General features: G+C 39.0%; 1 protein-coding gene across 3 annotated transcripts in view; it reads left to right on the top strand.

The window, feature by feature from the left end:
- Positions 1 to 21,657, top strand: part of RPS6KA6 (ribosomal protein S6 kinase A6) — a 63,619-nt gene extending 41,962 nt beyond the window's left edge. For 2 of the 3 annotated variants that reach the window (XM_081180160.1, XM_081180161.1), the window contains exons 13-22: positions 613 to 715; positions 1,171 to 1,295; positions 2,829 to 2,954; positions 5,727 to 5,816; positions 8,557 to 8,715; positions 9,330 to 9,491; positions 9,920 to 9,996; positions 11,266 to 11,383; positions 12,537 to 12,677; positions 12,780 to 21,657. In XM_081180160.1, coding sequence (XP_081036286.1) covers positions 613 to 715; positions 1,171 to 1,295; positions 2,829 to 2,954; positions 5,727 to 5,816; positions 8,557 to 8,715; positions 9,330 to 9,491; positions 9,920 to 9,996; positions 11,266 to 11,383; positions 12,537 to 12,677; positions 12,780 to 12,905 — 1,227 coding nt within the window. In that variant the 3' untranslated portion in view covers positions 12,906 to 21,657. The remainder of the gene's footprint in view (positions 1 to 612; positions 716 to 1,170; positions 1,296 to 2,828; positions 2,955 to 5,726; positions 5,817 to 8,556; positions 8,716 to 9,329; positions 9,492 to 9,919; positions 9,997 to 11,265; positions 11,384 to 12,536; positions 12,678 to 12,779) is intronic. The other variant, XR_014004385.1, reaches the window with a different exon arrangement.
- Positions 21,658 to 22,252: the final 595 nt, after the last annotated feature.

The following is a 22,252-nucleotide window of genomic DNA, read 5'->3' as shown; positions in this document are numbered from 1 at the left end:
GATTCCACTTTTCATTTCATTTGTCTCTGGCTTGCTTTCATTTACCATTAGATCAAACTTTGATCTAATCAATTTTATTTGCTTACCAAACATTTGCTGATGGATGCCAACAGTCAGTGGAATGTCCAAAATATACTTGCCGTACTGAATATTTTTGATCTTATTAACAATTCAATATCATTACATTTCCTGTCTCCATCTTAAGATCTTCATAGCCTTATATCTTATTAGAATAAAACCATTCTCTGTGGAAGTCCTTTTTCCAAATTTACAGGAAGAGAAGAGGAAGTGAGAGTAGAAAACCAATGTTTCACTGGGGCTCACTACAACTCATGCATGTACTGTTAAGCCATGGCTTAGCGTTAATGTGCAAGTTCAGCCATTATGTGCAAGAAGTGAGTCGGGAGAAAGATATTTTTATTGTCTTTTTTCCCCACTCAAGCATGTAGAGAATTGTTTTTTGTAGCCTTTTGGAAGTTCTTCCGATTCACACTAGAGAATCAGGTGAAACCAACTTAAAGAGAGATACCAACTTTACATTTTGATGGTTTAATTTTGCATGTGATGTGTTTGCCTTCATGAGGAAATAATATATTGCAATTCCATTTTCAGAAACTATACAGGAGAGAGATTCTGCCTCCATTTAAACCTGCTTCCGGGAGGCCAGAAGACACATTTTGTTTTGATCCAGAATTCACAGCAAAAACACCAAAAGGTAATACGGTCAAACAAACAACAATATGAACTCTTTTCTCTACCATGCCCATTTACAGTGTAAATTTCAGTTAAAATCCAAGCAGTGTTGGAACGGATCTAATCTGCTTAAAAACAACAATCAGTTCACATATAATTATTGCATTGGCCATTTACAGCAAACACTCTATCAATAATATCTTGAAGAGATCATTAATTTGCTTCCTTTAAAATATGCTTTTTGATCTCTTTGGAAATTAAATCGTCAAGTTAATTGTTTGAAAAACAAATCTCAGAAAGAAGACAAAGTAGCTCTTTATTCCTTCTGCCTTTGTCAGTTTCTTCCTCTTATAGATCCGTTAAATTCTTATAAATGTAAATTGTCTTTATTTTTCAAAAAGTAAAATAAAAATCCATAACTGCAGTGGAAAAAAATGTATTATGGGCTGCCTAACGTATTGTAAATTTAATCATTAGATTCTCCAGGAGTTCCACCTAGTGCTAATGCACACCAGCTCTTCAAAGGCTTTAGCTTTGTCGCAACTACGGCCATAGAAGACCACAAAATCTCCCCTCTCAACAACATATTGCCAATAGTACAGGTAAAAGGTTTCATTTTCTCACCCTGGGTCCTGTATACACATATAACTATTGAAATAGCTACTTCCAGTGGTGTAGTGATAAGATTTGCAGTAATTGCTTATTAAGCAAATATTGCTTATACAAGATGCATATTTTCTATTTTCTGAATATTAATCCTCCAGCACAGCCGTGGAAGACCTCTGTCTCACAGATCTAATTGGCCTGCGAGGCAGTTTTATCCAAGCCACACCCATTTGTATTGCACCGAACCTCATATGTAGCATCGTATGAGATGTCATATGCATAGCTGTCGTTTTCCTTTTTTTAAGGGAAATTCCCTTATTCCGAATAGGATTCCTCGCAAGAAAAGGGAAAAGTTGACAGCTATGGATATGTAACATCAGAAGTGGGGCAGGAAAATATAGGGCTGGAATACATGACTGGAATCAGCTGCACTGGGAACTTGCTAGTAAGCTGGTAGGGCTTTTCTCTGAGCCAATCAGCTAACGTGTGCTGAAATCTAGTGCCTTTTGAAGTTGTGCTGAGTGCAAGCTTTTAAAAGAACTTCTTCTCAATTTTATCCGTTGATGGGTGCTGAAAGGGAACTCCTCTGAGGTCCATTTACAAGCATAGTAGGAATTCAAATTCTGCCTGAAAACAGTGTTTTTTCCTCTGCCAATCTGCAGAGGAAAAACATCATTTTTTTATGTGTAGAGCGGCAGACGAAAAACGTCCACCTGCTGGCATGGTTTGAATCCATACCATACTTGCAAACAGACTTTAAAGGTGTTTCCTAATTTAGCACTGAGAGAGAACTCACTTGAAGTCATCATCTGATGTCAGGTGATTGACAAGTGGGCAGCTCCAGCCGTCTTCCAAAGTTGGCCCACAGGGAAGGTGGAGGGATTTTAGAATCCAGCCTGCCAACTGCATCTGGTTGCCCACCCTTGTTGTAGCAGGTTCACAAATAAACATAGAGGATGAAACTTGTCAGTCTCAAAATTCTAGCTAGTACACACAATTTCCCAGCTGAGGATTGTTTTTTCTGGAGGTTCAGGGGGCGGGGAGCATGTCTTATGTAGGATATCTTATTCACATCTTACATAAGGCAATTAACATTTAGGTGCAGATCATCAGGCTTCCAATGCCCAATCCAATCCAAATATCTTTATTGTACTAGCTATTGGCCATGACAAATCTGAATCAAAAATAAATATAAACAAAAGGGGTGTCACACCACAAATAATGGTCTCTATTTAGATCTCTGCATCTCCCTTACAGTTCATGGCTATATTTTCTTGTCCTTAGGGTCCTACTTGAGGCAGACAAAACTATCAGTAGTTAAGTTAAGCCAATAAATTGTGATCTTGTTTTGCAGCTCTGTGCCCTTATGGTTCTCATTGCTGCCCTATTGTACCACTCTGGGCACACTGCAGAAGCATCTAATAAAAGCATATTTGCCATATGTTTGGGAACTGAATCATTTGCTGAAGTTTATGAAATGATTGTTAAGAATTGTGTATAGTTTTAAACAACAGTTTGTTTGCTTTTAGCAACTTCATGGGAACAGTGCACTATTCACAGATGCTTATGAACTTAAGGAGGACATTGGTGTTGGCTCATATTCAGTGTGTAAGCGCTGCATCCACATGGCTTCAAGCATGGAGTTTGCTGTGAAGGTATATATGGAGTTCCTTTCTCCATAGTTGGTACTGGCAAATCTATTAATAGATCTTAGATCTCTTTCCTCTAACCATACTTAACTATTTCTGCTGAATACAAAAATGTACGTTTTTAAAACAAAGACCTTTCACTCTAATGTTTATAAAGCAGCCTGTTATTAAAACATTATTCAACTGTAAGCTTTACAATAAATACTCAGTATTCTTGCTTACATATAGTTACCTTCATGTACCCAAGGGAGTATCCTGCAACTTAGGAATATCTTTGTAATGTCCTGCTGGAGTTGCTTAGGACACTTAAAAAGATTTAGTCTCTTTGATGCCACAGTACTCTTTATCTTCTATAAATAAATGGTCTATACAGCCCTTAACGCCTTGTGACCAGTTTCGTTGGAGGATTGCCTTCCTCCATATGTACTTTCTGGACAGCTTCTGTCTGTAGAACTTGCGCTATTTACAAGTGCTATATAATGTTCCACAGTAGCTATGTGTCAATCTTCTAGTGCGGTCACATCTGTGTTTCGAAACACCTTGCCTATTGATGCTAGGCAAGTGGCTTTACTGTATTGTTTTAGACACCTGCTGAAAATCTTTTTCTTTCAGCATGCCAACCCAGACATATAATTTAGTGTTGTACATTCTGTTTTTATGCTTTGCTGATCTCATCTGTGCTTATTAATACTAAAAAAAAATGTACACTGCTTAGATTTTTCTGATTAAGCATTCTATACATATTTCAAAATAAAGCAGAAGTCAAATAAAAATATTTTTGAAACTGATAATCAACAGAGCACTTGGGGATAAAGCTGATAATATATTGAAACAAGTAAATATTTCAGTCATTAGTGGTCCTCCAGTCAGAAGACCTACATTGGCCAAATGGTGATCAGATCCTCACTTCTATTGCTGTCCTTGTTTCTCAGAGCATCATGATCAGATCCTCACTTCTATTGCTGTCCTTGTTTCTCAGAGCATCATAACATGTAGGCTAAAGAGAAAACTTGAGTGCATGAGTTGTGAACACCAACTGGTGTGCAGTGGTACCTCGGGTTACAGATGCTTCAGGTTACAGACTCCGCTAACCCAGAAATAGTGCTTCAGGTTAAGAACTTTGCTTCAGGATGAGAACAGAAATTGTGCTCTGGCGGCGCGTCGGCAGCGGGAGGCCCCATTAGCTAAAGTGGTGCTTCAGGTTAAGAACAGTTCCAGGTTAAGAACTGACCTCCGGAATGAATTAAGTACTTAACCCGAGGTACCACTGTATTCAGTTGATGGTCAATAGTAGATAAGGTGGTAGTGTGCAGTGCTACACGTCCCCCCCCCCCATACTTATAATTCCTAAGAGGCTAGAAAGTGAACATAACATCCTCTTCCTTTAAGAAATGACAACACATGGATAATCTCTTCCTATCCTCTTTGATTGAATTTTGGTATACAGTGGTACCTCAGGTTAAAAACTTAATTCGTTCTGGAGGTCCGTTCTTATCCTGAAACTGTTCTTTACCTGAGGTACCAGTTTAGCAAATGGGGCCTCCCACTGCTGCTCCACCGCCACCGCATGATTTCTTTTCTCATCCTGAAGTAAAATTATTAACCCGAGGTACTATTTCTGGGTTAGCGGAGTCTGTAACCTGAAGTGTCTATAACCCAAGGTACCACTGTAAATGGCAGAGGTTGTCACTGTGTCCTTCCCATTTAGCACAAATGCTCTGTACTGTCAAGAAAAAAGAACTTCCTTCAAGGCATTTCAAAGAAAAGGCCTTTATAGATTCATATGTTCTTATATTAATGGTAGCCCATTGTCAGAAAAGCAACTAAAAAGCCAACTGCAAGGTGCCCTGATGGGTTTGTTAATTCTCCAGCAAGTTCATTACTTTATCTCCAGTTCCTTTATTTTAAAACAGGTGATTCATCCTCTCACATTTTTTGAACATCTTTGAAAGACCTGCTGTCAAAGATTTATGCAATTTTTAAAAATACTACTTATCTTCTTGGGATTGAAAGTTGTGTGGGGAAAAGACCTTGCAGAGGAATTAAAAACAAACCAATTGAATAAAATATGGGCGCCCAAGCTTTTAATATATGTTTCAGTTGGCATGGTGGGGGGGGGAGACTCTCAAGCTAGCTCACAGATCACCTGTGAAATTGGTTCACAATAAAAATGGGGTGGGGAGATACAATGTGTGCTAGAGGAATTGTCATGGAAGATTCCCATATTGGCACCTCATATGTAACCGCCCAGCAGTGAAAACATTGTGCAACATAGTCTTTAAAGAAATAATATTATCACTGAACAAAAAATTGAGAGGAATCCTTTTCTCTGTGTTTATGTGGTATTATTCTGAAACCCTCTAAAACTGGGATTATTTTATGCTAGTTGCAGAGCTCTCAAAACTGGAAAGATGTTACTGATCTTAGTAGTTGTTACATGAGCTGAGAGTAGTACAGAGAATATCCAATCTGGATTCCTTCTCTTTTAGTGTAGCAAGATCTCATTTTGTCATATAAACAAGCCAGTCATTTGTATTGCAACTCAGTATAATTTTATTTGAAAAAGCATACTATTTACATGGTCTTAATAACTGGACTGCACTCCTTGAAATTACCTCTCTCAGAGGTAAAGCACTTGCTCAGATGTATGCCTACAAACACTATGTTTATTGTGGTTTACAGGTTTTTAAAGTTGTTTACATTTTATTGTTACTATAAAACTGTTTTCATTTTAAAAAACCTAATGTGTAACATTTGCATGCCATTTAATATTTCCAGATAATTGACAAAAGTAAAAGAGATCCCTCTGAAGAAATTGAGATTCTGATGCGCTATGGACAGCATCCTAACATTATCACTTTAAAAGATGTATGTATTCTGCTTGGTTTCTGAAAAAGCATACTATCTGTAAACATGGATTTAGTAAAACAAGTTCTTGCTATTCTTCACTAGAATATAGAAAGTTCAACCTCTTTAATAATTTTCAGGAAAATATTTCACTGTGCCTCATTAAAAGCCCATTACCATAACTGAATGTACAGTGGAACCTTGACTTACATATGCCTTGTCTCACGGACGTTCCAAGTTGCGTCTGCAGCAAACCCAGAAGCAAACACCCGGTTTGCCGCAATTTACGCATGTGTGGAAACGGCTGCCGCCGTCTGCGCATGCGCAAAAGTGCACTGTCGCCAAATGCGCACACACACAAGATGCCTCTTCTAGCATTACATTTTGACCAGCAGGCAGACCTCCGGGATGGATTATGTCTGTAAGTAGAGGTTCCACTGTAATGCTGTGCCATGTGTTCAATTGTCCATGTGACCATTGCTGTAGGGGAGACTGTGCCTTTTTGCTAAACCCCACAGACATACATAGAGGTTCACACATATATCTGTGCACCTTGCTACATAAGAAATGATGTAATCTCTGTGGGAATTGGTAGTATGTTAGCATTGCCTGGAATTCATTTGCATGTGGTTTCATTTGGTTTATGGACTCACACAGATAATGAAATGAAACACTAATGTGGCCTTAGTAAATGTGCATTTGAATTTGCTAGAACTAGGGATGGATAATATTTTTGGTTCTAGAAGACAGATTCTTACCAGGCCGCTCAGGGCCTTATTTGACAGGTGAGCACCTGCCAATCACCTGGTATCTTAGAAAATCTGATTTTCTAGATCCATTTCAGTCGGAATTGTGGCACAGAAATTGCTTGTGTCGCCTTGCACGATGACATCTTTCAGGAGAGAGACAGGAGAAATTTGTCCTTGTTAATTCTCCTCAGCCTCTTAGTGGCTTTAGATATCATCGACCATAATACCCTTTTGGAGCTACTGTCGAAATTATGGCTGGATAGCACCACTTTGCGGTGGTTTTGGTCCTACTTCAATGGTTGCAGTGGTTTTGGTCCTACTTCGATGGTCATTTCCAGAGGGTGATGCTTGGGGAGTGTTCTTCACTCCTCTGGAGCCTGGAATGTGGGGTTCCTCAGGGTTCAATCCCCCCAATGCTTTTTAACATCCACATGAAACTGCTGAGTAGGGTCATTCAGAATTTTGGAGTACATTGTCAGCAATATGCTTACTGGGCAAGGCAGTTTGAGCATATAACATCCATCTTGGACCAACTAAACTGGCTATCAGTTAGTTTCCAGGCCCAATTCTAAGTGCTGGTTTTGACCTATAAAGCCTCAGGACTGCAATAACTCAAAGACCACCTCTCCACATACGAACCAACCCAGAACCTGCAATCATCATATCAGGCCCTACTTCCTGTGCTGCCTCTGAAAGAGGTCCGGAGGGCAGCAACATGAGAAGGGGGCCTTTTGTGCAGTGACTTCCTGCTTCTGGAGTGCTCTCCCCAAGGAGGCTTGCCTGGTGCCTTCATTGCATATCTTTAGGTGCCAGGCAAAAATATTTCTCTGTTCCTATGCCTTTGCCTAATTAAACCACCTATGGCCTTTTAAACAGGGTATGAGGAGTTCGTTTGTTATTATGTTATGATTTTTTGTGGTTTTTGTAAACCACCTGCTCTTCAGATGATGGGTGGTATATAAATTGGATAAATAATAATAATGAAAGGTGGACAGAAATACCCACCTGTCAAAATCCCTTGTGCAGCTTTGCACGTTGTCTTTCACTTCTCCTTCAAGCCACTGTTGAAGTTTTAAAAGAGAAATGCACAAAGACTTGCAAAGGTAAACACTCTAGCATTCTATCTTAAAGCTGCAAAGCACCCTTTGAAGTAGTGACCACCTCCTTTAAAGGATGGGGTGGGTGCTCCAAAGTGTGCTTTAAGACAGGTACTTTAAGACAGGATCCACTGTCTATGTGCCTTCCTTTTTCTCTTTCACATCCATAAACTGGGAGGGGAGAAAGAAAGGTGCATTTTGCATGCAAATGCAATGGGGAGTTCTCTTGCACCCTGCCTTTGCTTGCAAAATGCTGCCTGAAAGTTTGGCACACAATTTGGTATTTGGAAGCAGAGGAGCCTTGCAAAAGCCTTTGAAAGTCTCCCCTTTCCCTTTTAAATCCTCTAGTCTTGGGCTGATCTTCTGTCTCTGCTCATCTGGTGCTGAGTGGAGATTAAATCCTGCTGCCTGGGCTGCATGATCCTGTTTCCTGCCAGGGAAGGGATGCCCTTCCTATACTGGAATTTGACTTTGTAATTCAGATTTTTTTTGGTCATTTTACTCAGAGTAGATACATTGAAATTAATAAGCATGACTCTGTTAGTAGTAGATAGGTAGCCGTGTTGGTCTGCCATAGTCAAAATAAAAAAATTTCTTCCAGTAGCACCTTAAAGACCAACTAAGTTAGTTCTTGGTATGAGCTTTCGTGTGCATGCACACTTCTTCAGATACACTTCTTCAGATCTGAAGAAGTGTGCATGCACACGAAAGCTCATACCAAGAACTAACTTAGTTGGTCTTTAAGGTGCTACTGGAAGAATTTTTTTTATTATGACTCTGTTAGGGATATGAACTTTAGTAGGTCTATGCTGAGTTAAACTTAGTTGAATATATTATATGACTCTGATTCACTTTTCTCAAGTAATCAGGTGCCTAGGAATATTTACATTATTCATATGCATTTAATTTCCGCAGGTGTATGATGATGGTAAATATATCTACCTTGTCACTGAATTAATGAAGGGAGGTGAACTACTGGATCGTATACTCAGACAAAAGTATTTCTCAGAACGGGAAGCAAGTGCTGTATTGTTTACGATCACTAAAACAGTTGACTACCTTCATTGTCAAGGAGTAAGTTATGTCCATTTTGATTATTGTATAGTATAGTATAATATAATATAATATAGTATAGTATAGTAATTACATTCGTATACATTCTAATATGTTGTTAATATTGTGGAGTAACTTTAAACTAGGCAGTACTCTACATAGTAAACAGGACTGTAGGATATTGTGTTCAAGAGTTTGATTAGGTAAGCAATAACGTAAAAGTAAATTTACAATAGTAATTCTGAAATCTGTAGGCAAAAGAAAAATGTGTCGTTTTTCTTTTTTTTCCACTAGTGACTAAAATCTGGATCTGCTTTCATGATGGAAAAGCAAGCATCAGTTCTTAAAAAAAATTAATGAAAGCATGCTTACTCAAAAATAAATTTCATCAATCACAATAGGGTTTATTCCTTATCCCGTGTTCTTAAGATTGCAGTCTAAATCAGCAGCCTGGTTAAGTTGCATTTATGCTATGAATAGTATCTAATTAGAGCACCCATATTGGGCCCACATGCGTGTTGTATTGATTCTGCATCTGAAGTATTTGTCTCTTTCTTTTCAAAAAATTGAAAAAGCTCCAAATTATCATTTCCTGCTTTTTTCAGTTTTCAGTTTAACATTTGTGTATTTTTAAGGTGGTGCATCGAGACCTTAAACCCAGTAACATTTTATATATGGATGACTCAAATAATGCTGACTCCATCAGGATCTGTGATTTTGGTTTTGCAAAACAACTTCGGGGGGAGAATGGGCTTCTCTTAACCCCCTGCTACACTGCCAACTTTGTAGCGCCAGAGGTATGCTGAATTTCTTGTATATTATTTGCACATGCTCTTGTGACATCTCAAGAAAGTAGTTACATTATATTATCTATTTGCCTTGTATCTTCTAATTGCAAAAGGTTAATTGTTTTGTTACTTTTTTATCAAATTGTTTACTTATTACATTTATAGAGAGCTGTTCTCATAGCTCAAGGCAGTTAACAAAGCTTTGCAAAATAAATATGTTAACAATTCGTTTTGTTATTTTAACTGTTAAAGCAGATGCATAGAAACCAATTTTCAATATTAACTGTTGTCATCTTTAACCAGAACATTTCTGAAATCATAGCTATTGTAACTAGCATATTTTTGAGATTTTCCTTTAAGCTGTTAGTTGGGACTTTCAAATTACAGTCTTTTTATGACAGAAAAATTGAACTGTTTATTCTTCTCTATTTCATTAGGTTCTCATGCGACAGGGATATGATGCTGCTTGTGATATCTGGAGCTTGGGTGTCCTTCTTTATACAATGTTGGCTGGGTAAGAAGTGTTTTTCATTTAATCATTGCACTGAATGTTTTATTATTATTATTTTATTACATTTATAGCCCACCTTTTCTCCTAGGAACTCAAGGTGCTGTACTGTCATGCACTGGCTGGATGCAGGAAGAGTGGTGGGAGGCACAAGCTGGGGGTCCCCCAGGGGAAGAAGGCTCAGAGCCATGGGATGGGTGGCAGGACAATGATAAGTAGTAGAAGAGGGAGCAGAATGGGAAGAGGAGGTTTCAGAAGCTGAAGAGCTAATAGGGTTTAGTGAGCAAGAAGAGACTGTGGCAGAGAGCAGTCCAGAAGCAGAAGCATAGGCTGGTGAGGAGGGGGACCAAGAGGCAGATTGGAAACAGGCTGCTGAAGAAGCCAATATGTCTCCTCCTGCTGCTGTGACCAGCTCCCCTCCTCCCTGGTCTCTCAGAACATGAAGAGGGATGAATAGGGCAGAGCAAAGAGCCAGTGTGGTGTAGTGGTTAAGAGCGGTAGTCACGTAGTCTGGGTAACCGGGTTCGCGTCTCCGCTCCTCCACATGCAGCTGCTGGATGACCTTGGGCCAGTCACACTTCTTTGAAGTCTCTCAGCCCCACTCACCTCACAGAGTGTTTGTTGTGGGGGAGGAAGGGAAAGGAGAATGTTAGCCGCTTTGAGACTCCTGAAGGGGAGTGAAAGGCGGGATATCAAATCCAAACTCTTCTACTCTTCTTCAAAGAGAGACAAAATGAAGGAGCTTCAGGTTCCTGGGGAAGGATCCAAGGGAGGAGGAACCTTTAGAGAGCAGTGGAAGGTGGGGACCTTCAGTCCTCGTAACGGCCTAATTGGGGCAAGACCTACTGGGAAGAGTTGCTATGATCGCTAGGCCTGCACTTCTTTGTTTCTTTGAATAAAGAGTTAACTTCACAGACACCTTGTAAGTTTTTGCAGACTTGCTCCCAACTCCCGCCTTGAAACCTGCACACTTCTCCCTCTCTCTGTTTTACCATCACAACAAGCCTGTGAGGTAGGTTAGGTTGAGAGATAGTGACTGGCCAAGATCATGCAGTGAGCTTTATCTCTGAGTGGTCTCCCTGGTCCTAGTCCAGCACACTAACCACTATACCACACTGTTTTTTTATGTGGCTGTAGCTATTTCTCTATAGTCTAGCACAGGTGAACTAAGTGCCATCCTACATGAAATTTGACACCTCATAGTCAATAGGCTTCAGTGATGTCTGTTAAAATTATTGTATTATTCTAATCTTGTTCTTTTGTATTGGAACCCAGGTATACTCCTTTTGCCAATGGTCCCAATGATACCCCTGAGGAAATCCTGTTACGAATAGGCAGTGGGAATTTTTCTTTAAGTGGAGGCAACTGGGACACTGTTTCAGACGCAGCAAAGGTGTAAATGTATTTTATCTTATAATTTATAAAATACAGGTAACTGTGTGAAACATCAGAATAACATTTTTGGCTAGGATCAATAATTCAAACTATGACATCAACAGCAAACTTACCTTTAAGACCTTTCTCTGTAAACATTTGAAAGGTAATTTTGTATTGAAGCAGAACTGAAAGCATCACTTTGGTCTCTGTCACTTTTGGCTCCTAAGGTATTTATTGGAGGTAGAAAAAGCAACCTGTTTTGTTATTTACGAAACTCAGACCCAAGCTGCTGTTGTAGAATTTGTGTTGCATGAGCTTTAATTATTTAAAAACTCATTAAATTTCTATATATATGAATAGATGGTATGTAAATTATGAGCCCATTTATTTTGACATTCAATTATCCTGTTTTCCTATGGCATTTGATGTCTGAGACTTTTACTGTACCTCATCTCCGAAATCAGAAGTTCTTGTTTAGCTTAGATTTATAGGTAAGCAGTGGAATTTTAAAACTGTATGAAAGGTCACAGTTAAAAGCATAGGGTGACATTAAACTAAATCAAACTTTGAATAGACCTATTAAAATAAATGGACGTAAGGCAATTGACATCAGTGGTTCCACTCAGTGTATGACTAACATTTGATGTCACCCGTAGGATAGAATAAATGCAAACAGTATATGTATTCATCACATATAGCACCTTTGATCAATAATTATTTAAAAGTCGATAACATGTATAATTTACTACTTCTGAAACTATTCTACTGAATTTACGAAATGCAACTTTTAATAGTTCACATAGAATGTTCTCTGTAAGAGATGGAAATATTACATCTGCAGCATGCCTAAGTGGGTTATGAGTGCTGGCCAAAAGCAACATAAAGCAACATGAGACTGTTTTATACAAAATTAAAATTTAGAACATGCTCTATTGCTTTTTTGGAATTTACTGTATGTTTAAATCTCTGAGGAAAATTCAGAGACTCATGTGGGCTCTGATGCACACATGGTGCTCTTTTTCATTTGGGCTTCTCTCTTTGTATGAGTGTTAATTGCTTCAGAAGAAAGATCACTTGAATGTCATTATATGATTGATAAGACCAAAAGGGTCCAATCTCTCACTGCTTAGATTTGGTTGTAACAGTTGTATCTGTCCAATTTGCTTTAGGATTTGCTATCTCATATGCTGCATGTAGATCCACATCAGCGATATACTGCAGAGCAAGTTCTTAAGCATTCGTGGATAGCATGTAGGGACCAGTTGCCACATTACCAGCTAAACAGGCAAGATGCACCTCATCTAGTAAAGGTAAAACTGGAACTAATTAATCTGTTGATACCTGTGGGAAATTGGGGTTTTGGTTTTGTTATTCTTCATGAGGGTATCTATTTTAATTTCATTGTCTTTTAGGGTGCCATGGCTGCCACCTATTCTGCACTGAATAACAAGACATTTCAGCCTGTGTTGGAGCCTGTTGCAGCTTCAAGCTTAGCTCAACGACGGAGCATGAAAAAGCTAACATCAACCGACTTATAGTTCCACCGGGCCACTTAACCAAAGTGGAGCAAGAGAAAAAAATTCAATAAGTGGCTCTGTATCTGCCTGGCCTGTGATTTAAAAGGCATATACAAGTTCCTCCTACACTACTTGAATTCTGTTGAAGAAAAAGAAGATATCCACAGGTTCAGTGGGATTCATCACACATTTTGCAGGAAGTGTCAGTGATTCATTGAAACAAAGCATCAGGGTACATCATAATGATCATGAAGAGTTTTCTGTACACGGTCCTTTTCAAAGATCTGTTGCATTATGTTAATACTTTTAAATACTGTATAGTTTTTCCCAGTTTATAAATAAATGGTTTAGGGGACCATCAACACTGCTCAAGTTGTAAATTTAAAATTGAAAGAAAATAGTCAGTGTTTTAGTATTTTTGCTATCTGGCCCTATTGTAAAATAACGAAACAAAATCAAACTTATGTGCTCTAGTTTTGTAAATTGGTCACTTTACCAATGGACTCCATTCACTTAACTCATTGGTACAGCAAGATAAGGATAACTGAAAAGGATGTGCCGGTGCAAAACTCATGTACGCTAAAATGGAAGCCCCAAGTATGCCTGGTAACAGGCAACTGAAGAAAATGTACAAAGGGAATCAGCCATGAACCTGCACTTCATCGTAGTGTGAAAGCCATCACTAGAACTGTAGGATTGGTCAGCCTGGGAGTGCTTTTGTGTAAGACTGCTGTGAGGTGTTGGTGGTTAGAATGATAAAGCCTACTGTATTTTTAACATACATGTGACATCTCCATCCTCGGAGGCTTTGAAGAAAAGGGTGAGTAGGCATTTTGGGTATGCTTTAGGTATAGAATAAGACAATTAGGTATAGAATATCTAGGACTGTGAGGTGATCTAGATGAGCCCCCCTCCAACAATATTATCATTCTGTGATAAGGGATGTGTTCCATTGTCAGTACTGTATACATTTGCAAAACATGGGCTGTGCCCTTTCATTTACTGTAGAAGGGCTGATAATTGTTTCTGCACTGAGGTTTTAAATACAAGCCCTCCAGAGCAAGAACCTATAGAATTACCATTATTACTCTTGACAGGCAATTGAAGCTACCTTGATAGTCCACTGTGTTCTCTTCTTGTTTCATTCCCTTTCCACCATTAGATGTTATTTCACCATGAATTATAAGATACTGATTTTTTTAATTAAAAAACCCCAACATATTCACATTTCATAATGTTTTTAAATTTATTCATACTTTCTGTAGGAAATTAGTACATTAAATTAGCTTTTTTCCAGACCCTTTATAAACATTTCAAAGATGAATATCCATTTTAAGCCCGTTGAAGTCCTGGATCAGATCTAAACTTTGAAATGTGTTCTAAATATTTTTTTTTAATCTGTTCTGGAGAATTTGTCTCAATGGAAAAAGTAGAGAAAAGTCTGCAATTTCTTGCTGTTGTGGCCATAACCAATCTTAAGCATAAGGTCAGCAGCTTAACATGTTAGCCCACATTGGATTTACAAACTGGTGTATTTTACCCCAAAGATGTGAATTTTAAAAGAAGCACATTTCAGTAAGCCTTAGCCTAGACTGTATAATGATCTCACAATATTTGGCCACAGAATATGCTTCTGAGATGTTGCAAGATGAGATCAGATGGAACCTTCCTCCAATAAAAACCCTCATGTTGATAATATATGATCACCTTTTTATTGTGAGTTCTTGAAATAACCACTAATGCAGTCAGGGAAAAGAAACTCCATTCCATGTGACTAAATATGAAGAACATAACTAGTTTTAACTATTTACATATTGTTAAATATGCTGGGAGATCATATCATTTTTGTTGATGCTTCCGTTGGGAATAACAGGGCAGCTGGAGCTGAACACCTGAAATAGAATGCAGTTTCTAAATTCAATAAATCATTACAGTAATATACCCTAGTTTATGAGCATAAAATTATATGAGTAAAGAAGATTATAGATCCCTCATTTATTTCATCAGTGAAAGTGTGACTTAACATTTTACAGTTTAAAGTCCCACTCTTACAAAGAATTTTGGATAGTGTGTTTGGTGTGTCCTTCCCTTTCCCCAAATCTATATAACTGCCTTATACCTTGTCAGCAAACGTAGCCCAGTGTTGTCTATTCTGACTGGATGACTCTCTCCTGGGTCCTGGGCAGGGACCTTTCACAACAGATCCTTTGAACAAGAGTTGAAACATAAAAACCATGTGAGATTAACCAGCTGAGAAATAGTGACTGGCTCATGGTCCATGGTTGAATGGGGATTTGAGCTCAAAACTTCCTTGTTCTGTGCTAGCTGCTATGAACAAATGCTGGTTTGTTGGTAATACCAAATTAGCTAAATCTGTGGGAGACTGTAAGGTAATAGAAGCATCCAGCTATGTTGAAAGAAGAGGGTGGCAGATGGAATTGTTTGTTAGGACAAAATTATTCACGTTTGTAATTATGCTTACATAGCATAAAGCACAGAATATAATAGAGTAGGAGAAGACAAGAGTGCCTTCTGTGCAAAGGAAAACTAGACGTTGACAGTGCTGTTTCTCTAGAAAAAGAGATGCCAGAATTCACCATGAATGCCTCCCTTGTTCACTTCTAATGGCAATGGAGCGCACCTGAGAGGTGCCAGAACTGAGTTGCAGTGAGTTCCGGCTGAAAAAAAGCCCTGGGTACTGGCATTCTCCCTCTTAAACCTCCCCGCCCCCTCAAAAGTAATGTGGAGCACATTTGAAAAGTGATGTTACATCTTATTTTATGGACTGTGATCCATGCAAGTTGCCACAATGTGTTTCTTTTTATGGTGCCACCAGACTTTTGTTTGTTTTTCCTGCAAGATGGCTAGGACATGGATAATTCTCTCTAGGGAAAGCAGTAATGGAAGTTAGAAACATCACTGTCAATTAGGATTGGGGATCAGGGCATCCAGCCAAATGTATTGTTGCCCTTCATCCTCACCACCAAAAGGCAGAAGAATGGATACCAGGGGATGGAATATAGGATTTAGTGTGCACTTCCTTATAAAACCAGAATAGGGTTCCATGCTAAATGGACCACTTCTTTGATTCAAGCAAAGCTGTTCTGTTTTCTTTTTTTTTTTAATGCTAAAAGAGTGAAGTGCCTTATTCAGAGACTCATGACAGGCAATTTGAAAGATACTAAATTATTTCTGTGTGTGTGCCATCAGCACATACAGAACATCCACAGTGATAGCCCTACAATGAATGATCATACCATAGGTTGCCATATGCTAAAGTGGATTAGCATCCTGACTTTTACCTATCAGAATGAATTTTACTGCACTAAGAGCTGGGTTGCACTAGGTAGTGGCATCTATACAAGGACCTCTATGTGGAGATGAAATTTGAATGAACTGCCACCTCTGTGTGGCAAACTGAAAGTGTGGATGTTTCGACATCCACACTTACAGCACCCCCATTTCTAGAGCTGCTGTCATTGTAGAAATTGCAACACAGCCCCCTGTGTGGAGCTGTCTGTTCATATAAATGGCATCTCCTAACCAAAAGCTCAAAAGTGGCCCTGTATATTTGCAAGCATTCATGAGGACCACTGGCTAGTGTGAATTGGCTGTTGTGAGGGTAAGTGTAACCATTCTATGAGTCAACTAATCCCAGTTGGATGGTCTTGATTATGTGCTCTGAGACTCCATTGTGCCTGTGTGATTAGATTCCCACCCTCCCCATAGAGTTTTCTATCACCAACTGTGTCCTAGTTGTCATCTAAAGTGTTGCTTCTTGTGAAATATTTTTCCTTAAAAAATCTACCTGTGCTTAATTGGAGCTCCCAATGTGAGGACTACTGCATTCAGAGCACCACTGCTGAGTGATTAACATACTGTCTCCTCCAATTTGATTATATAGGTGGAATCTTGAAATATTATTGCACATTATTAAAATGCAATACAAATTTTAAAAATTATCTTTGGGGTGCATGTGCATAGGCTGCTTTAATTCAATCACCTGAAGAAATCATAGATATGTGACAAAATTATTTATCATGATATCACAGCCCATCGTTTGGGTTCTGTGAGGCTCTCCATGCCCAAATACCTGTTGGAAAATCAGTGTATTGTTTAATCACATTTGTCTTTCTCCAAGCTGTGGCCCACTTTTCTTGCCTCTTGCTTTGGTAAACTGCATGAAAAAAACAGTGACTGACATCTTTATGGCAAAGCTGCTTGCTTAGGATGATCTTCTTTTAGGGCAGTGGTACCCTGAAAGATTGGGTAATGCTGGTGCAACTTGCAGCACACAGCCTCTTTGATTTTCTACCTTGCCTTTGGGACAGGGAGGAAGCCCTGAAAAACTAGGAAGCCAGAAACAGTTTCCTGGCAAGTACACAGTAGCATAGCATGAAAAGTCTACAGGCACAGCTGTGTCAATTGATGGGGCAGCAAAGGATCCACACACTTGTATTCAGATGCATTATATAAAGAGAAATAACCTGTGTGACTTCAAGATGGCTTCAGTAAACCAAATTATGTGTGTGTTCAAAGCCCAGATTTTATATTATAGCACTTGTTGAATCTGCCCTATTAAAAATGGGCACTCTTTGTCATTTTTAAAAAGCCACTAGTTAATTTTGTTGTAAATACACAATTTAAATACATTAGCATTAAATACAGGGATTACTTTTAGTATGTGATCCAATAGGAGCTATATTTTTGGCAAACCAATTATACCCATATTTAGAATAGTCCTGTTGGTGGAAAGTGGTGGTCGTGCCTGTACAGATATGTATTCATTCTGCACTTGGCAGTATGATCCCAATCTGTGTTAGACAACAAGGGAAGGGTCTTCCAATTACACAGTGGCTAAGTTTGTGAACCCGCTAGAAAACTCTACTATGCACACCCTTTGAACTTAATAGCAGTTGTTGTGCAGATGCATTAGAGTCCTTGCAGAGTTGCCTTCATTTTAGCACAACTTAAACAGGGAAAGGTCTCAGTGGTTTTTAGCCCCTTGTCTCCTATGAGGATTGAGGGATGGTTGCTCCCACTCTGCAGTATTGCTAGAGGATAATTATAAAATTAGTTATCTGTGTTAATATAGACTTGCAATGGAAGTAGAGATACTGAGTAGCTGAAACTAATAGGTGAATTTTAAAAAACAAATTTAAGTCAAATGCAGTTTTAAATGACAAATGGGCAGTTCTTCCAGATATAGTTCCTGAATACCCTCTTCAGAAAAGTTTTATTAAACTGAAAATTTGTGTTGAGTTAAGTTGCTGAAGAAATGAGCAGATGCGGTATCCCTTTTCTAGGATGGAAATGTTCATATTAAAAGGGGTGTGGGAAAACTGTGGTTGCAATTGACTTTTACTTATGCTGCATTCTTCCACCGTCCCAAGCACTTTGGCATTCTTGCACTGAATGGTTTGATTCAGACATAACACAACTCTGTGTATAAAGCCAAGATATGCATGGGCCTTGTCCTCACTGCCCTTTCTTTGCTTCCTTCCTCTTCATACTTGAGTTAGTCATAGTTTCCTCTTACATCTAAAGTGGTAAACTATAGGTCCTAAAATTGGAACAAGGTTTGAAGCTCTTGGTTTATCCTGAGCTTTGTAACTATAGCTTCCCCCTTTCAGACATAATGGGAACCTATGGTTAATTAACCTAGGTAGTCTTCAATGTTATGTCGGAACCAGACCATTGCCTAGTTTACATTTTTGAACCTGTTTGGGCATGTGCCTGGCTGTGAATTTCAAAACCTGGAAAAAGCATCATGTGACAGCAAATTATGCAGTGTTTAAATACATGCTATTTGAGGGTACAGCATTTTCTTACAGATTTAAAGTCACAAAAAAGTCCTACCCACTTCAACCCTGTTGTTAACGTTATATCATTCATTTCTCAAAACATTGTGGATTTGTATCATATTGTATTTATTTTGTTCAGGTTGTCTTCCTTTTTTTTAAAAAAAAAGTTTTCTTTTAAGGCTCTGTATATATTGACATTAAAGTTTGTGTTGTATTACATTCTACTTAAGGATGTAGCCGGTATTGTATTACATAGTATGTTGTTCTTGCATCCATGCTGCTAAAGATAGTGTATGCTTTCTCTCTCTGAATCATGACATATGCCAAAGACAGCATAGAAATCTGTGTTTTTGTTATTGCTTCCATTGAAATTTTGTGAGGAGCATCTTTAAAAAGGGTCCATGGGTACAAGATATATTTTATAATGCACACACTCACACTCACTCACTCATAAGGTTTGCCAAGTGAAACAATTTTGATCATTTTTAGTTTTGAATCTTCTTAGTTTTTCATCAAAGCTCCTACAGTTACTTGAACTTAAATTCCTCTCAATTGTAAGAGGCTCCACTAAGATTGTACACATGCTGTGGAATAGTGTGTGTGTGTGTGTGTGTGTGTGTGTGTGTGTGTGTGTGTGTTCAGAGGTAAGAGTAAGGTAAAGATGGTGCCAATGCCTGCATTGCTGACATTTACGTCTTCTCTTCAGCCCTCTTAAATTTTTTGTCACACAGGAATAGGTGCCGTATTCTGGGAGCATGTTGCCAGTACCAGTTCTTACTAACATAAAGTTGAATCCAAGTCTACACAATCAGAGTTCCATTCACACAATACTTCCCTTTCCTCCTCTTCCCATGCCCACCTCCTCTAATGTGCTCCATAAAGTCCCACAACCCTAGAGCAGATTTCAAAGGTCTATTTTTTCTGCTCTTTTAGATGTGGTAGATGTTTTGTGTTAGGGCATGCCTCTACACCAGCTATTTTGCCTTATGCCACACCCCTGTGGCACCATTGTGCAACTGGTGTCACTGCTGTCCAGAGCATGTTCTCAAAATTTCAAATGTGCTCAGTGCTGCAAAAAATGTTGGCAACCCCTGCCCTAACTTATTCTTATAGGGCTTAATCATAGCATATACCTGTACTGGTTCTCTTGGGACTGTAAGCCTTTTCATAAGAAGAGTGTCATTCACACTATTGGCTTCATACGTGCTTCTGAGAGGAGAAAGGAGAGAGAGAGAGAGATGTCATTTAATTCCCTTCCCCCCCCCCCTATAGTTAGCCGGATGCACTAGTGCTGGAATTATACAGTTTCAAAGGACTTAAAATTTTAAAAAAGCAAACCCTTTAAGCTCATCAGGTAGTGGTGGTTCCTCACTAAGGTACAGCAGTATTTGATAAGTTTCCTGTGACAACACATATTTATAATAAAACTTATACCCTGTCTTTCAAGACACATTCCAACTCAAGATGGTGCCAAAGTATAAAATCAGCAATATAAAATACATGTAAAAACAGCAGATGAGTATAGTATAGAGATATGGGTACAATCCCTATTAGGACACATTTTTGGAAGCCACACTGACAGCCTTCTTGGCTAAAGATCAGGGTATAAATGCTGTAAACAAAATACACACTGGAAAAAGTCCATCCTCTCGTCCCCACCATCCAATATCACTCTGGCAACATTGGGAAGGGCCTCAGAGGCTGAGAAAAGTCATGAAGCAGGCTCCTACTTTACGCACCTCAAATCACAGTGAATGTCTGTCTATGTAAAGTGTTTCCTTTCCCCCCAGGCACAGAACACTGGGTTTGAGTGCTACAAAAATAGGGTGACTGGAACAAGTGCAACTTCATGTTAACGGGTGTGAATGCTTGACGTAAAGAGGAACAAGTCCATGTTTGACCCTCTTCAGAATGCATGCTCCCAACACATGAGAGGGGAACTAGGCTTTGCCCCTACATGCCCACTAAATAGCCCCCACCCCAACTGTTTTCTATATGTATGGTACAAACCTCTGCAAGGACAGGGCTTTCATGTATTGTGCAAAGATTTTTCCTCCTGATCTGGAGCCCCAGACACTCAGGGTTCCAGGCCACGTGGAAGCATTTTTGTGTACAAGAACTGGTGTGAAGACCTGCTGCATGTACATGTTCACACCTGCATGTGTCAGTAGCAGTAGGTGGGCTACTTGACCCTGATCCAATTTTTGGAGAACACCTGTGACAAACGCAGCAAATGCTGAGTGAGTGATAGATGTGAATCTGGAACATGCCTGTGAGATCTGACATCTGCATATGTGCATTGGCTTACTGCTCATTTTCACATAGGGATGTACAATGGTATTTTTTTGAGGGGGGGTTTACTCAGTTTATTTTCAGTATTGAATGTTTTATTTGTTTCCTTTTTGTTCTTTTTCATAACTTTGGAACTATTTCATTTTGTTTCCATTAGTGCCGTTTGTATTTGCTATTATTTTCAAGGGGGGGGGGGCTAGCCAGTATTCTGCTGCCTGTACCTTTGGTATTGAAGATATATCCAGAGTTTACCCTATTCCTTGAAAGCATCAAAAAGTCAATACTGCAGATATATTAGAGAAAGATTTCCTACTTTAGAAGGAGTTTTAAAAGAGGCATATCCTTTATGTTTCTTATTGCTTTCTATAGGAGATCCAGTTGTTCTTTTGCTTGTAAGTTCTATGTTTTCCATCCTATTGGATGGCATGAAATGGTTATGCATTTTAATACTCCCAAGTCATCAGATTTCAATAATAATAATAATAATAATAATAATAATAATAATAATAATAATAATAATAATAAGGCATAGCAAGGGGTCACCATTTTATAAGTAATCTAAAAATGACACTGTGTTCTTGCTCTCTTCAATCCTCTTGTAACCCTTCTGTGACTTGTATGGGCTGTTCTAGGAGGGCTTCAATTGAAATGAAATAAAACTTTCCATTTAGAACTCATTTGTTTGAATTCCCACTTCTTTCTATAACAACTAAATGGGGCTCCTTTATTTTTTTTCATTTATTTTTTAAGGAATGCACTCAGCCTTTTGGCCCTTCCTCCACAGGTGTTGGGGATCATGTGAAGGCCAATGGAATCTTTTGCAGGGTCAGCCCTACTATAAGGAAGTAGCTGTCTGAGATGGTGGGTGCTGGGAAGCAGGGAGCAGCTGCAAGGTGTTGGACACAAGTGTGCATAGGATTTTTCCCCCTGGGGAAGGAGTGGGGGGACACAAAGTAAAATACTGAAATTGGGGAGCAGGCTAACCTCACAAAAAATAAGAATACTGTACATTGTGTCTCGTATCTTGGGTTCTACAAATGCTAGAAACCTGCTTGAAAAAGAAGGAAGGAAGGAAGGAAGGAAGGAAGGAAGGAAGGAAGGAAGGAAGGAAGGAAGGAAGCTAGTGGTTGCATCTAGTGCAGCTCTAGGTAACTAGTTATGTTAGCATAGTGACATCCCCTTGCACAATGGAACTCCTCCCTCTCCTCCCTCACTCATGTTCCTCTAAATTTGTTATGAGGGTTCCCCCTTCCCTGCAGAACAGATCTTGGG

This window comes from Podarcis bocagei (genome assembly GCF_964188305.1).
Source record: "Podarcis bocagei genome assembly, chromosome: Z".
NCBI lineage: Eukaryota > Metazoa > Chordata > Lepidosauria > Squamata > Lacertidae > Podarcis > Podarcis bocagei.
This window is presented reverse-complemented; position numbering and strand designations above follow the sequence as displayed.